At 34.8% G+C, this 17778-nt stretch overlaps 2 protein-coding genes across 6 annotated transcripts in view; both read right to left on the bottom strand.

Annotated features, from left to right (window-relative positions):
• The window catches only part of LOC108737595 (nucleolysin TIA-1), a 744862-nt gene that overhangs the window by 283814 nt on the left and 443270 nt on the right, over nucleotides 1-17778 (bottom strand). The window lies entirely within an intron of this gene.
• LOC108737606 lies at nucleotides 16484-17484 on the bottom strand. Its single transcript, XM_018470547.2, has 3 exons — nucleotides 17242-17484; nucleotides 16943-17067; nucleotides 16484-16861 (listed from the first exon to the last, which is right to left on the bottom strand). The coding sequence occupies exons 1-3, from the start codon at nucleotides 17384-17386 to the stop codon at nucleotides 16643-16645; spliced, it is 489 nt and encodes a 162-aa protein (XP_018326049.1). The 5' UTR covers nucleotides 17387-17484; the 3' UTR covers nucleotides 16484-16642.

Below are 17778 nucleotides of genomic sequence, written 5' to 3'. Positions count from 1 at the left end.
TAATTAAAAATTCTGCGATTCCGACTAACAATTGTAATTCTGGTTGTTATTTGTTTCGTTTCATACTTTGGGAGAATAATGAAAACACAATTGCTAGAATTGCGTTTTCGAACAATTATAAACGAAATTGTTTAATTGGGATGTATTAAAAGTTAAATTACTTTCCGGAATGATATAATTCAAACATCCAAGTTAGTTAGAATTAAGGACTAACTACTAATAACGCGATTACCTGATTTTGATGCGGCAAAACTCCTTTTCCATTTGGAGAAATTCGGGATGTAGTTATGTACGTAATATCCGACACAAAAAAAAAACGTAGTTCAGTTTTTGATATTTGTGTCGTGAATCGAACATGTTTGATACCGTAAATAGATTTCATAATTGAATCATTTGTTATTTGACTGATGCAACGCTAATAAGCTATAGATACAACAACATGATTGACTAATTAATTAATTACGAATCAGTTGATACCTCTTCACTCTAGTTCGTTTGAATATCGATTTGTTTACTGCATTTAAGTTTATTTATAGTATTCATTACAAATTATGTCAATAATTAATGCCAATCAACTAAATATGCATGCGCTTAAGCTTCGAACAATTAAAATTGTTGGACAAAGAAGGTAAAAAGGGGTTAATTACGTAGATTCATTTAAAGCGTAATAAGCAAGAAGAAAATATTGTACCTATGTACTAAATTGGTCCAGAAGTTTTAATCTAAAATCAACGTAATGTATAGATATAGTTAGTATTAATAAGGACTTAGCGTGGAATTTATTGCAAGAGAATATTACTAATGTTAGGAAATTGTATAGGCCTAAAATGTGACTCATAATACTACCGTTCCCTTCACCGCTCCTTGAAATTGTCAAGAATGTGTAAAATTGTAGGGTAGGTTTCGCCCTTTATTTCCAACGAAAGTAGTATGGTGCTTGATTTTTTCGGTAAAGTAGTCAAAGTTGCAGACGCTTCGCAAGTTAAAAACGAAACCCCGTACGTACTCAGTTCCATTCGAGAGGAATTTGTTTCAAGCCTAACTGAATAAAAAGGTTTAACAGTTTGATATATACATATAAAGAAACTTTCTGAGAATCTGCTAGCTGGAGAGGGTAGATTTTCGCGGCCGGATAACTTTTTTTTTTCTTCACGACTAAACGGCCATGAATGATCGAACGAATGACGATGCTATCAATCAAGGAACAATTTTTAAATATTCCTAAAAATAGCCAGGAAAGTTGAATTCGTTTTTGTTTGTTATCAACTTATACTTTATTGTAACAGCTTTTCCCAGAAAAGAAAATCTATCTGTACAATTATAAAATAAACTTTTCTAATAAGGAAAGTTTATTTTTGTGTATTCGATTACCGGATTATCCTCGCTTCGCTTAGGAAAAATTAGTTATCATCATCATATATGTATTGATTTAGGGTTTCATATCTTATAAACATCATAAGGTCGTCAGTCCTAAGACTATTTGGACACGCACCTCCACTCTTTTCTATCCTGAGCTAATCTTCGCATTTTTCCACAACTAAAACAAGCAACATACACTAGGCCTACCTCAACCCCTGCCAACTCCCGTTTCTGCCTCTAATAATATACCTTCATGCTTGAGAAGGTCTCCTACCAACTCATCTCGCCTACTTCTTATTAACTTCCATAGAGTTCTCTGTTCTCCTATTCTTTCTNAATCACTTAATAAAGCATAATTTAGTGTAGTGATAACTGAAAATTTATTGTATAAGTCAATTGATCTTCATTATTTCAGTTGCGCTACTCAATATAATTAAATTAGCCCACGAAGAGCAGTGAAATTTGTTATCAATAATAATCAAATAACGTAATTCAATTACAAAAACGGTGTCATTTTAGTTATTAAATTACATTCTTGATTAATTGTTGCAGCCCGTGAATGCAGTGCCATTTGAATGCGAAGTAGTTTTTTCGCTGTCTGATTCCAAGTATGTAATTAAATTATTCCGTGTTTATAATTTTAGTGGTGTATGCTGAACCATCAGTCAGAATAAACAGTATCATAATTTAAGTTATTATTATTTATTTAATATATTAAATCGTATAAAAAATTCAGCCCTATTTAAACTGATCTGGTCCTAATGCTGATACCTTATCTGAGCCCGTTTATGAAATGTTCTATTAAGACTTGCACCTTGGAAGAGAAAGCTATTAAGGGTAACTTCTTATCTCGAGTTTTGCCGCTGCCTTGACCGATTAAGACGGGCGCAATTCTCTAAAACTATCTCGGTTACCGCTATTCAAAACCAATCTTGGAATAGCCACATTCGTACTTGAAAAGGATAATTGTACTACTGACTATTACTAGTAGACTGTTGTTTTAATCTTTTTTTTTATTATTATTAAAAGTAAGGCCTATAATTAACCTTAATGTTACTACTTTTTTGTTACATGTAAGTACTATATGTCCGAAAATGAAAACAGTTCCTTTACGTCTACCTTTTTCTTTTCATAAGAATTTCTAATACGTTTTGCAATCTATTAAGTATGGCGAAAACGATTGGATGAAATAATGCATTACTCTTGTTAGATACTAAATTTTTCGGGCATGAATATATAAACTAAATTCACCGTAACTTATTGGCAAATAATATTATCCATTTACATAAATTACCTTTCATAATTTATCGTAATGTTTGTATCTATATACATACATATGTATCTATTGCATATGTTTGCAATATTAGGTATCTACCTATTAAATATTTAAATAACTGTTTCCGAATATGGTAAATTGTAAAGCGTCATTTCAAAAACTATATTATGATTTAAAAAAGTAAAATTGCAGGTACAAACAACGGGGAAATTTATCATGAAACAAAAGTGTTTCAACGCTATTATATTTTTACATTCTCCATTTTATACATTGTTTTATTTATATATATCAGTGTTAATTAAAAATTGAATTGATAAAAGAACCTTTTAAAGTAGTTGCAAAATTTTTTTACCAGGTTTTATTTATTTATATTGTTATCGTTTTGTTGTTGAATTTCGGCGTTTTAAATCGTACTCGTGTTTTGGGGGATTAAAACACCTGTTACCCCTCGAATTCTCCAATTGAAGATCTATATGTCTCTGGCCAGTTCCCATGGTAAATATACAGGCCATCGGCAATAAAAAATCCATAAAAGTTTCAATTCTCACATACGACAACGTACCTTGTCCTAGTATGGTGATAATATAGATAACGGCGATTGTAAAGCAACCCCCACGCTGGTTTCTTCTGGAGCACATGTTTTTTCGTTACTTTATTAGTCAAAAATCACTAATAATACAAGAAAACTTGCTGAAGAAAGAAAGTCTTAACGTAAAATGCGTGCCAATAAAATCATCATGATTAATTTTTCCGTTGACCAGTCGCGCGAAAGAAACGGCGAAAACGGTAGCATGGTCCTAAACACACGAGGCGCGCGTTACGACGCTATCGACGCTCGACGTCGTTGCCGTCGAAATGCCGGAATGTGCAACAGCCGTTCCCGATACTTGACTGAAACTGGCCGAGGATATACTAAACGCAGACTCTCTATCAGCCGGCGTACTTTACTTCACCCTCGTGTTCTGATGCGACATTGCGCTGCCGCCAAAACGGGGATGATATCGTCGCGGCGCGACATTTTTCCGCGGGCGTCCACTCCACATGATTCCTACGATGTCAAACACTCAAACTGTTCAATCTTCACCTATAACCGCTGATTACAGATGTTTTTGTACGCACCTTGTTATAGGGTACAGAAAGGGTACCTCTTATCTAGGAAAAAGGAAGCATGAAAGAATTAGTTTTATGTAGTCGTCGATGATCTTTGACACGCGTTTAGAACATCAATGCGATTGAAACCGCGGCTGAAACCTATCATGAAATTTGGTACACACATTGTCAGGGGTACCTGAGTACTTTTTATCCAGAAAAAATACAGTTCCCGAGGGAATTAGTTTTATATGATCGTCTACGATCTTTGACAAATATTTACGATATCAGCGCGAGAAATGCCGGGGGTAAAACTATCTTGAAATTTTGTACAAGTATTGTCAGGAGTACAGCAAAGAGTATAGGGTACCAGAAAAAGAATAGTGTTCCCGAAGGATAGAGAACATTAGTTTTATGTGTTCGCGTGTTTAGGACATCAACGCGATGAAAATTGTTAAGGGTACAGAAAAGGACATAGGGTGCTTTTTATCCAAAAAAAAAAGTATTGTAATACTGTTCTCGAGGGATAAAAAGAATTGTTTTATCTGGTGTTCGATGATGTTTGACACGCCAAACATAAATATGATAGATATCCATCTTACTGAAGTAAAAACTGTTGATTTTGTTTTACAAGTTTTTTCTAATCAGATTTTAAAAAGAAATGTCAGAATATACTTGAGCGATTGGTCTGATCTTGGGAAAGTATCGAAGCTGGTCTGGGAAGTGTATAGTCATTTATCTTTTTGTGTATTACTTCATTACATTTTACCATGTTTTCCATTTAAATAAAAAGGGACAAAAAGCTCATTATTATGTAAACAGTTCGCTCTAAATTATCGAGCTAGTCAACATAGATTACAAGCAGATGGAGTTTATGAATCTCAGGTAGATATCAAGAGTTTTACATAATAAAGAGCTTTTTGCCCCTTTTTGACTTTAATTACATACAAAATCATATTTTAGGGTTGATAATGTTTAGGGTAGACCCGAACTGTTTAATAAAGCACACACGATTGACACCCGAATAGGTCAATGATTACTGACAATGATAAAAGCTTTACGATGATTTAATAAATATTAAATTGTTTATTTTAAAATGAAAACAATTTGACATTGTGTCATTTATTCCAGCGGCGGTTATTTTGTACATGACAGGGATCCTTTCATAATATATTATGCCGACTTAGGTTAACAACTTGGCCCTATTTGTATGCATAAAAAGAGAGTCGAGTCGCGTCAGGGGACGCCGCCCGCTACGTCACTAACACCCCTTGCATAACTTTTCCAGTTTGTACTTTACCGATGAACCAACAAAGAACTTTGGCGAGTCTCTTATTTTAGCTGATGAGTTTCTGCCGCCATGGGTCTCGTCCTCACTTTCCTCGACACGCGAAAATCACTCTTGTTTATTCCCATTATGACGCGTACGCAACGGAACTAGGGTGGATAATATTCCCTGCTTCTACAATTCACGCCGAACAAAACGACGTAGGTATAAACTTCAACTGACAGTCCAAGATGTATATTAACAACCTTTTTTGTTTTTAATCCCGGCTTAGAATTAATATTGAGCTTTCAACCCACCTTTCTATATCTCAGAATTATCGAGCAGAATATTAATGGTGTTAATTTATTTTTAACGTTCTCATCTGCAGTAAAATATATATAATTTTTCGATTGTTTACAATTTAATTCGGTATTTAATAAAACAGTTTTAATTTGTTTGATAGCTTTTTGGCTTTTTGCTACGGGGTTGGACGTAAACATAACAAGTAAAACAATTGTCAGTATTTTATTTGTATAGGGTTGTTCGGAAAGTCATTTCGTTTTTTTTTTTGTGGAAATGAAAGACAGTTTTCGTATAATAAACAAATACTTTATTAAATTATATATTGACCGTTCATTTGAGGTGAAGGTTTTACCGTCTAAAAAATTTTGGAGTGACCGGAACAAATAATCCGATGGTGCCAGGTCTGGAGAATATGGTGGGTGTAGCATTGTATCCCATTCAAGCTGTAAAAGCTTGTGGCGAGTGACCGAACTTGTGTGAGGTTTCGCGTTGTCTTGGTGAAACACTACACCTTTGCTGTTGATTAGTTCTGACCTTTTCTGTTGAAGTGCATCATTCAGTTTGTCCAGCTGATTACAGTAGACCTCCGAATTAATCGTTGTGTTATCCGGTAAAAGCTCAAAAAAAAAAACGATTCTTTTAAAATCCCACCAAACAGACAGCATCACCTTTTTTTGGTGAATATCGGTTTTGGAAATGGTTTGAGCCGGTTCATCTTTTTTGCTCCATGACCTCTTGCGTTTGACGTTGCTGTATACAACCCATTTTTCGTCCCCAGTGATGATGCGCTTCAAAAACGAATCATTTTCGTGACATTGAGAGGCGAATCGCAGACGTCAATGCTCTCTCTGTGAGAACATGGGGAACCCATACATCGAGCTTCGAGGATAATCCCAGGCCTTTCAAGTGGTCATAAACTGTTGAATTTGATAAATTTAACCTCAATCCAATCTCACGTGTTGTTATTCGTCGGTTCACATCAACTAATGCCTTTATCGCGTCTTTATCAGCTTCAACCGGCCTTCCCGAACGTGGTGCATCTTCGACATCAAAATTGCCGGATCGAAATTTAGCGAACCAGTTCTGGCACTGGCGTACTGTCAACACACCTTCTCCATACACATCAGTCAATTTCTTTCTGGCTTGAACAGCATTTTTACCCTTTCTGTAGTAAAACAGTAAGATTTGCAGAAAATGCTGCTTATCGCTCTCCATATTTAAAAGGGCACCAACCAAAAACTACTGCGTAGAATTAATTGGAATTTTTCACACACAAGCCTCATGCTATATTGCTATATGAGCTCTCAAAGCATATAAAAATTTTACGGCTTAAATGTGAAGTTGGGTGCAAACGAATACAATTAAATCCTCTGTCGGAAAAAAAAGGAATTGACTTTCCGAACAACCCAATAGTTCTTTATTTTTAGTTACTTATTGTAAAGACTGTTTGCTTTAATTGTAACAGTTTGAAAAGCTCGCTTAATCTAGAAATGTTTTTACCATTAGATTTCGATTTTGCCGTACCAGTTGGTGCATATAATCCGAAGAAAACTATCACAAATACATTTAATCTTTCATAAATGATTATGATTTTACCGGCGTAAATGTGTAATGGATCTCATAAGTTCATGTTTCTGTTTTTGAATGAATCGAGCTTAAAACTTAAAGGGCTTGCTCTAAAAGCTTGCCGAGAGATTAACGGAAAACAGAACTAGACAGTTCGATGCACAGATATGGTAATTAAATATCTTCAGATGCAGTTGCGGTTCGTTTAGGGCTTTCAGCACCTCAAAGGGAAGTAAAAGGTGAATAATTTTATGTTGAATAACCTGACACGTCAGTAATTTTCTAAATAACTGTTATACCTAGGTATTTTAATCTATTTACTGTAATCACAATTACCTAATTAATTTGGAAATTCGAATAAGATTGCCAAATGTATATATCTGGAGAGCGGCGCTATACGGGTGCAAAACACGGACGGAATAATGAGATATTAGAAAGAATAGGAAAACAGAGGACATAAGGTGGTACGATACCTTCTCAGGCATGAAGGGCTAATTAGAAACATATAAGCAGAAACAGGAGTTAGAAGGGGTAGATGTAGACCTACTATAGATCAGGTTACTGTTGACAAATAGTTAACAATCTGGGATGTTCTAATTACAAGGAAATGCTAAGATTAGCTCAGGATAAGAAAATGTAGAGGTGCGTATCCAATCAGTATTAGAACTGACGACGACCATGTGATAATAAATTAAATAAAATATTATTTACGATAATAAACTGAAATGATGGCCACAGCAGAATGTAAAAGTCACACGTAAATATAAAAATTTTCTTTTAATCTTTTTTGCAATGTTGTTTACCTCAGTTTGAAATGCAAAAGTCCCGCTACCATGTGCGCTTGTAAAAACTGGCGAAAAGTTAATGACATTAAATTTTGCGCGACTTGCATATCCGCTAGTTCCAGAAACAAAACCTTCGTTATGTATTATGGGTGGTGGTAGTATTAGGTACAGCGGTCTGGATCAAATGGTAGCAAGTAATTAAATTGTCTCATTTAATTCTGCAGTTTGCGACCTGAATAAATTTTCCCGATCGATTATTTTTCTTCGTCGAATTTAACATACCACACGAAGTTTGGTTCGCGTTTAAATAGTACACGGAAGTCGTACCTTCTTGTACAGAAAACATATATTTTCAACCAGTACGCCTTCCTAGCCTCAATTGCTTTCAAATAGTTGCCTATAAAAGCAATTTTATGTGTTTCAGATAGGGAGAAAATCTGCAACAGTTTTATCAATGCACGACACTTACGGTTGCTTTTTTTGTGCTTTAAAGGAAAGTCCATTTTTTTGTGAGGCTTCGTACGAAAGATTGCATATTTTTGAGTTATTTCGGTTTAAAATCAGATGCCAAAATAATTTTGATTCTCAAAACCAACAAAACATCAGGCTTTTATTTAATAAAAAAATATATCTGTCGTATACAGGTGAGGTAAAACTTTCTGCGAACATAGAAATTACATATTTCTTTGTGGGGATGTTTTTTTTTAATGTTGTATAATTCGGTGAACGTATGGGACATGCTTTTTCAACTAACAACTAACCGAATTTCCACAGTTTGATGAACAAAGCCTAATATTCCTCGAACATTTTAAATTGCATTTACTGGACTTAAATACGATAGACACAAGAGATTTTGCTACTTATAGGTTTTGAGGACCGCTGAAGACGAATATATATATGTTTACCTCTCCTGTGTTTGTTTTCAAATAATAAGTACGATTGGGTGTACTTTATCACAAACATAAACTGCGCGCCCTTTTCTGAAGTAATTTACCATTTCTGAGATATTGTACGGTTACTCTGACAGAGAAATAACGAAATAAGTCATCCGCTTTTGGTCTACGAGGTGTATTGATGTTTTACTTATGTTAAGAGCTGTAGCGAGCAACACTCCACGGGAGGTAAATCAAATTATCCGTCACATTAAAACCATCGTACGATGATGTACTTGATGTAGCTTGAAGTCCTATTACCCTATCTACTTTCAACTGTATAAGTAATTTATTAATTAATTATATAATGATACATTCATACCTACACTTATGGATCTCTTTCTAATATATTATGAATGTAATAATAGCAACATCCATACAATACGCATGTTTCCAAGGGTTAGTTATCGGGTTCTATACCATTGAAAAAGTTGTTTTTGTCTTACAATAATTTTTGTATCTACACTCTAAGTGGCATTCTACGTACGATAATGCCTATGAAATAGTTTGTCAATGGGTCTGAGGGTTATTTATAAGGTGCGAAACCCCTCAATATTAAATTAATTAATAAATACTCTTTATATGTTTTGTATGAGCTGATATAATGAATGCAACTTATCCCTAATAGAGAATTTCTTTAACCTTGATAATATCCATCGAATTGTAATGGCAATGTGTTCAGACATATTTATAATATAGAAAAGTGTATATATTTATAAAGAGCAGGTTTTTCCCATAATTCGCGAAATACTGAAGGCGTAAATGAAGCACTAAAGAGCACAGACATACACCTACTCGATTTTTATTACAACCAGTGTAGGTGTACCAAGATAACGAGGGAAGAGAATAAATGGTTAATGTAATCACAAAATGGATTTATCTTACCTTACCGTGAATAAAGAAATTCGTATTTTATGCTGTAAAAGATCAAATTTCAAATTTAAGTTCTAATAACAGAGGGTAATATAGATACAACTTCTGCTGTGTATAATAAACTCCCGGATACAATAAACTAATAATTGTACGTACTTTTTCTTGTTTTTTCCAAACTAATTAGTAGTGGTGACTTAATATAAGTCGTCTTTCGTGTAGGATTCAACTAGTTACACTTAGATTCTAAATAACATATTTTTAAAGTGACGTTAATTGAAATTTGCTATTTGTTTGCTTGGGTTTCATAAGAACAATGGATGCTGTAAAAAGGGAGACAATTAATTTTCATTAGAAGACACGGCTCCAGATACTGATAATTAGATGAAACGATAAAATTTTCAATTAATTATAAACGCATTTTCATCCAAGTCTTTATTTAAGAAATTGACTCGTACTGTTGCTTATAATACACTTATACGTCGAGGAAAATTCCATTATTCTGAACTGCGTTAATAAAAGACGCAACAAATATCGTTTTCACAAGTTATTTTATCTGACATGAGATCATTTTGCTAAAGCTGGCAAGCTTCAAGACCACAAGGCGCTCTGACGTTTGAAATCCACCAACAACGTAAAATTTTTATCGTAACTCGTTAAGGAGCCACAAGCATTAAAACGTATTGATGTTTACAATAAGCTTGTATTTTATTAGATATTGTCATCACTGTCTAAATAAAAACGCCCATCCGGATAGTTTTCGGAGATGTATGGGAAATATATTTTCACAAAAAACGGGGTTGAAGAAATATTATGTATTCTACATGTTCGCCAAGTTATGCATTCTCGCTCGTGCGAGATAAAAAGAACAAATGCCGATAAGGAAATGTGTAATTTTTATTTTCGGTGAACTTTTTCGAAGTAGCGTGACCATATACTTCCTGTTTCGAAGATTATTGTCCCTTTTGTCATCTAGTCCATCCTCTGGTGGAGCTTTTAGATTGAATTGTCCCTTTTTGAAGTATGCGTTAGTGGTACACGAATTTTAATTGAATTAATAACGGTATAAAATGGAAGCGGTATTGATAAAACATTACCTACTGCATGAAAACAAATAAAAGTAAAACAAAAATACTGGTATGCAAGGGAAGAAAAAGTAGGGAAAGAGCGAATATAAAGGTAAGAGACGAAAAATGTGGCCGCTTTAGGTACCTGGGAAGTCAGATAAATCAGGACGGAAGAAGTAGTAGGGATTATAAAGCAGAGGATAGCGCAGGGTCAAGTCACCGAGCGGCATGGCCTAGAGGTCTAGACCATAGTTTAGCATTTGGGAGGACGCCGGTTCGATTCCGGGTCCGTCTGCCTTGGTCCAAGTTTTTCTGTGGTTTCCTTGGATCACTCAGGCAAATGCTGAGGCAGTAATATTCCACAGATAATCTTTCATTCTCTTCTGTCTTCATTTCGTCCGTCTCATCTTTCTCACCCGAACCACCTCCCACCCATTCCCACGATTCCTGAAAGCAGGCTGAAGAGGGCCTTCCGCCCTACCTTCCGGCATAGTCCGGAGGGACTGCCCGCCCACCAGCATTACTGGCTGGTGGGAATGAAACACCCAAAAGTTAAAAGTTTAGGGTCAAGTCGCCTTCAATAAAAAGAAGTCACTGCTATGCTCTCGAAAGGTGTATATTTGGAGCGCGGCGTTGTACGGATGCGAAACATGGACGATCGACGCAGCGGAAAAGAAAAGGTTAGAAGCGTTCAAAATGTGGTGTTACAAGCGACTGATGAGGATACCGTGGGTAGAGAAGGTTAGAAATGAAAAGGCAATAGATAGAATAGGAGAACAAAGGACTCTACTAAATAGGCGAGATGGGTTGGTAGGAGACCTTGTCAAGCATGAAGGTCTACTCAGAGATATATTATTATAGGCAGAAACGGGAGTTGGCAGGGGTTGAGGTAGGCCTAGTGTACGTTGGTTGTTCTAGTTGTTGGGAAATGCGAAGATTAGCTCAGGATAGGAAAGAGTGGAGGTGCGTGTCCAACCACTCTTAGGACCTTATAATGATGATCAAGAAATTGTTTATGTTCTCACCATATTAAATTAGTTTTTTTTTGTGCAGCATAACCATCACTGACAAGTCCAGTTTGAAGTAAATATAAAAATTGTCACGTTAATTGTACTGGAAGTTGAATAAAATCATTATATCAACCCTGGCGTGTAACTAAGAGAATGTCCTTTGTTCATTATTTCTCAGTAATAAACAATAAAAGCGATCGACTATTCGGCATTTGAAAGGTAAATAATGCGACAATATGGTCATATGGCGTATGGAACGTAAGTGGAACAAAGGCAGACATCACATGCCGTTGAATGTCCTCCACAGGCTTGATTTCCGCACGATTTCCGTCGGTTTCCAAGACTACCTTTATTGCAACATTAATACCTACGTATAACACCCACTATCGATATAAAACAATACGAAAACGACATCGCATCGCAGTATCCTCACGTATATCCAAAAATATACCCAATGGTAGTACAAACAGAAACTTTGTTTGTTAAGGATTGTTTAAACACCATATAACTTTTACCCGCATCGATGCTAAGGCAGATTTATGAAGAAGAAATAAAATACAGCGAATATCTAAAAATATCGTTTTGTAAATTCTATTTCTAGAACTCTTCTTCAAACTTAAAATTCGTTTATTTTGTTTCCAGTTCATATATAGTTTTTTGACACCAACTTTTCTTAAAAATTGATGGATTTCGCACAATTTTATTAATTGCTTAAACTGTACCTTCTAAAAATATCCATCACTAATTTGATGGTGAATGTACATTGTATGTTTTTCCGTTGGGGTAAATTAGATTTGTCAGCATTTTCGGGGTGGAATATTATGAAAAGTAGATATTAGTAAAAATATGAAAAACAAAGTAGGAGGTCAAGTTTATTCTTCGGCAAATAGATGAAGTTGAAGCATTGCGACAACAACAGATACTAGAGGACAACGTTTTACGCCATCATCGCCATCACAAATAGCAGTAGGAACAACAGGAATAGGCAGGGCAGATAGGAAACGTTAGCGGGCGGAGGTGTATAGTAGCGAGCATCGGTGTCCCGGGCTCCTGTATTATGCATGCAGCCACCGCATAAGACGTTCCCGCCTCGTAGGAGCAATCCACATACAGCGCCGCGACTATCAAACATTCATCCGGGTCACAGGGAGCGAAGCCTGCCATCCGTCTTATATCGTTTGTCATTCCTGAGCAGCTGTTCGATACCGATCCATCCCTAAGGGAGCGTTCACACCGAAAGTACATAACGCACTCAACGATTCACTTCTGACATTAATGTTTACCACTTTAACAACCATTCGCCCACAATAAAATTCATTTTTTACCCAATGCACTACAACTACAGAACAATAAGCAAATGTTAATTCAGAATAGTTAGGATTTAAGGAAACGCAAAACCCTTTTCTATTATGGTTAACAATTCTTTACTGTGTAGCACTTAATAGAGAATACATCATCATCACAAGGTCGTCAGTCCTAAAACTGGTTGGACACGCACCTCCACTCTTTCCTGTCCTGAGATAAAAAAACCAGAACAACCCACACCCTACGGTCATTTTATTTCAAGTAGAAGTATTATTAAGAATTCGGCTAGTGGTAATTCGTGATCGACCTCTTTTTGAAGCAATCTCTATGAGTGGTGACAAATCATAACAAGGCATAAGTAATCAAAATTCACGTAGCTAAACAAGTTTGTCATTAATTAAAAATTAAAATAGTTCCGAAATAAAAAGCGCGCTTGTCTTGTTGGGAATGCATCTAAATGAGATTCATGATCCACTTTTCCTTGCAGCAGGATGTAGCAATCAATTTGATGGAAGGTACCACGGCCTGTTCAATTTATAACATAATGGTAATTCGAATTGGTGGTAACAAGTCAAAAGGAAATAGGTGAAGTTCAAATATCTCATTAAATAAAAATCACCAATCTTGCCTTTTGCTTTCGTAAGTAATAGAAATTCGTGATTGATTAAATATTTTAATACCGCATTATCCTGACAATTTCAAAGGGAATTATCAAAATTCAAGCATTATCTACTTGGATTATCAGAATATACCAACTGTTTATATTACCGTATGTGAGCAAAGCTTAAGATTCTTGACCTCGTTTAGTTTTTATTCGTAGAGAAACAAAAAATAATAATCGTTATTGATAGGATCGATTATAAAATATGCCGGAAACGCTTAGTACGAAAATGGCGACGGGTTGAGATAAAGGATACAGGGGCATCACATGTCCATCCCAATGTTTTAAGCTTTCGTGTTTCAGTACATACATTTCCAGATACGCGTGAAAAACAACCCTCCCTTAGCTGTTGGGTAAAAAGCGTTACAAATCTAATAAGTATCTAGAGTAGGTACGCAACTTTTACAAAAAATATATTGTCACATACATATCTACATTTATTATGCAATAGCGTACTCGTTATTTCTGCCACAACTGAAATGAAAATTTCACTTAATAATAAATTGATTGATGTTAGTCGAAGACTTAATCTGATTACAGCCGATCTAGTAAACTAATACCTACTCGAATAGGTTTAATGTATAGAAGAGTATAAAAAAACTATTCAAATTTTAAAACCACGGTACAACTTTTTTGTGAATAATTACCTGCTGTAAGCCAAGCGGTAAACCCCCCTTCCCTATTATCCAGTGTGTTTTTAAACTACTATCATAAATATTCCTAATTAACGTTAATTAAACTAGTAGCTCTTGGATGATTAGTTAACTGTATTACTCGTAAACAAGGGTTAATTAATGCTTCCAATATTGTAACAAACTCGCATATCTTATTATAACTACAATATTTTATAGTAGTTGAAGTACCCCTAAAATGGCATCATCATAAGGTCGTCAATCCTAAGCTAATATTTGCAATCCCCTACGACTATGAATATCCCACTTCTTTAACGATTTGTGAAGAGTAATCTAATCATGGTCTACCTCTACTCCTCTTAACTCCTGCTTCTGCTTCTAATAAGTCTCTAAATGCCAACATATCTCGCCTATTTCTTATTGATGTGATCTCTTTCTCCTATTCTTTCTATTACCTCACCCCCTTTCCACGGTATCCTCGTCCTAAAATGAGATGTTTTATGTATTTAATATTATTGCTAACTCATTTTCTAAAAGATGGGCATTAGTTTAATGATTAGAAACTTTTTGTTTGGGGAATTTCCCTAAAGTAATTTTTATCCATATAAAAACCGTAACGTATATTTCTTCAAAGCCTTTTCAATGTAATGAGAATATGACAGTGGAAGAAAGTTATTGTTATTCTTGTCTCATCGTTGTCCAAATAGCACGCTAGGAGTAAATGGCTGTAATTTTTCAGATAGTATTGTACCACAGACTTTATTTTTTTAAGTAATCGGGGACCATAAAAATACTTTTAGGTGGAATTAGACACCACAAAGTACTTTTTCATCTTCTTTGGGAGCATGGAATTTTTTACTTGGGAAAATCTCTACCTTGACATAAATTTCACTTTTTAATTTACTTAACGCACTTCTTATATAATAAATATGCGGCTATCCGGCACTTTATTCCAAAAACACCGTTTAAAGTAATGATAAGTAATGAATTTCATGCAAAAAGCAGTCAATGAATAAAACGTTAAAACAGCGGCATAAATAATACTCTGACATTAATGAACAAAGACATTTTCATAGCAAGAAAAGTATCGAAAGTGTTTTCATATAGATACATATAAATGTTCCAGTTTCGTAGTAATTAATTCGTGTTCGGTTGTACTACTGCTCGCTCTGTGTGAAAGCGCCTTTACGTACTGTAATTTTCCTGACATGCAGCAATAACTGTACTGCAATTTATTATTCTCATTGGGGAAGATTGAAGTTTTATCAATGTTGTAATCAATTATTACATGCCTGCCACTATTTGAATCTATTTACAGTACATATTTATTTTACGTTATTTTCATTAATCTGGCGGTAAATCAAAATGATCAGTCAGAAATAATGTCCTGTATTGAGCCATGATAGTTTGAGATCTAGATTTAGATCTGGCAGTCTGATTATTGGATGAACTTTAATGCATTTTCATCATGCCACCGTTTCCCAACTTGCTGCTACGTTGAACTTCCTTGATTGCACAAGGTTTAAACGAACCAGTTCAATGGGAAATAAATTTAACTGTTCCTTGCGATGGTTATCTGAAGAAATTACCTTCAATTATTGTTTAACAGAAAAGGAAATGTCTCTCATATTTCGCTACTATGTACTGTAATTGCTATGTTACTTTTAATGGCAGAGAGGTATCTCAATTACTCCCTAGAAAGATCACTCTCAAGAAATTCCCCAAAGGCGATACCACATTCATTCCCTTAAAACTAATTACATACTTTTAAGTTACGTCGACCACACTTATCAATAATTATTTTGCAGTAACTCTACACCGTTTGTAGTTTGACCGTAACCTGATGTCTTTTAATTTAATATCCCACAAACAAGTTACTAATGAAGGTGTTGAAAAAAATAAAAGAAAATGTAAAATTGAAGTGAATTGTACAGTAAATCGTGATTATAGGCGGATGGTTACTGTATACTGTATAGGTATTATTAGCATTATTTAGTATGTGTTCGAAACAAAGAATAGTGTTAAATTTAAATGCAATTATGCATATTGCTTTTAACTATATTAAGCCATAACACATTCTCTTGTTGTACATTGTATGCTGGTGTATATACTAAAATTGACTTCAAAGTACCCTAGCACGTACACTGTGAACATGCTTACAATCAGAACAACAAAAGCTAAACTAGATTTACGTAGTTTCTACTGGAACTGCACAAAGCTTAGATAAACTAATACAATAAGTCTCCTAAAGGAAACTGTGTTCGAGTCATATACGTATCTAATTAACATTTCTCTACGGTACGTATTTGCGTTTAAGTATTAAGTATGTGAAAAAAATCATTTTTCAATTGAAATAAATAATAGTAGTTCATAAATTTGAATATAATTACAGTAGAAAACCAAAATAATAACGAATGATTTGCTATACAATTGTTATATATTTTATTACCACTTAAAATAGTAAAGTTTACGTAAGGATTAAAACATCTTTGAAACTGATGGTTGATGTCGATCGTTAAGTTAATTTTCAATGCGTCCTTTTTCATTTTGTTTTTCTGTTAATTCCTGACCGAATATATTAACAGATATGTTAAAACCGTCGCTAGTCCATATGCCGAATGTGACATGATTGTGTCCAGGACCTCCATTTACATAAAAAAGATAACCACCATTCTTTCCTTCCTGTGGATTATCCACTACTGTTAAGCATTTAATTTCCACAGGACCGTCAATTAATGTCTGTAATTATAATGCGTCAATGAGTATGCGGAAACGTTTAATAAAATAAAATATGTTTCTAACGCTGTTAATAAAATTTACCTTTATTGTACTCATTACGTTACTGTTGTTGTCGTTGTTTAAAACAATGGTCTCAGCATGCAGCAAGAAGGTATTTTTCGGCTCGCAACGTCCAACTAGGAGTTTGTGAGGCAGGGCTTTTGCACCTACAATATGCGTGGACAAGAAATTATAGTGTCGTTAGATATATTATAACAAAACCGATTTCATTTAAAAAACAATCGACTTGTTTTGTAATTGATCCACCTTGTACGTGATATTACAGTCGATTTTTTATTAAAAGAAATATTACTTGCGAAACCACTGATTTTTGTACTTACTTGCAGATACATTGGGAACGCTTTTGCTGGTTATTTCTGTGATGAAACGATGCTGCTTCCCGTCTCCAGCGATTAAAGCAAATGGTGCAGACATGATGAGAAGGTAAGAAATAACGTTGAATATTTTGAAATTCGTACCTTGCATTGTGTAACTTCAGATGCAAACGTGTTCACTTCATTTTGTATAGATGCAAGTCGTATTTATTCATCGCAGAATCTGTGCAAACTGCTACACTATTATTGGCGGAAATGAAGGAATTTTATCATTGACCTTTCACATCTTTTCAATGGACTCGTTTAATAAAAAGAAAAGAAATGTTAAAAGAATTTATTCAATCACTGTACTTGTTTTCATTACAATTAGTGATTGTCTGTATTTAATTAATGGGCTTAATCAAAACTGATAATTTTTTAACAAATAATTATCATGAAATATTAATCTGAAAATTCATTTTTGAATTTTTTACCCACTACACGGGAAAAATTGTTGCTGTTTTCACACCCCCGCCGGGAATCGAACCCGGGACCTTTGGCTTT

The sequence above is a fragment of the Agrilus planipennis genome, unplaced genomic scaffold (genome assembly GCF_000699045.2).
Source record: "Agrilus planipennis isolate EAB-ADULT unplaced genomic scaffold, Apla_2.0 scaffold15, whole genome shotgun sequence".
NCBI classification, from domain to species: Eukaryota; Metazoa; Arthropoda; class Insecta; order Coleoptera; family Buprestidae; genus Agrilus; species Agrilus planipennis.
This window is presented reverse-complemented; position numbering and strand designations above follow the sequence as displayed.

What these genes read in the sequence shown, in the direction of transcription:
- LOC108737606 (XM_018470547.2), bottom strand. Translation starts at nt 17,386, where the DNA reads ATGCAAGGTACGAATTTCAAAATATTCAACGTTATTTCTTACCTTCTC. An exon ending in CGTTCCCAATGTATCTGCAA is followed by an intron (nt 17,068 to 17,241) that starts GTAAGTACAAAA and finishes CGCATATTGTAG; the next exon opens with GTGCAAAAGCCCTGCCTCAC. An exon ending in ACGTAATGAGTACAATAAAG is followed by an intron (nt 16,862 to 16,942) that starts GTAAATTTTATT and finishes TTATAATTACAG; the next exon opens with ACATTAATTGACGGTCCTGT.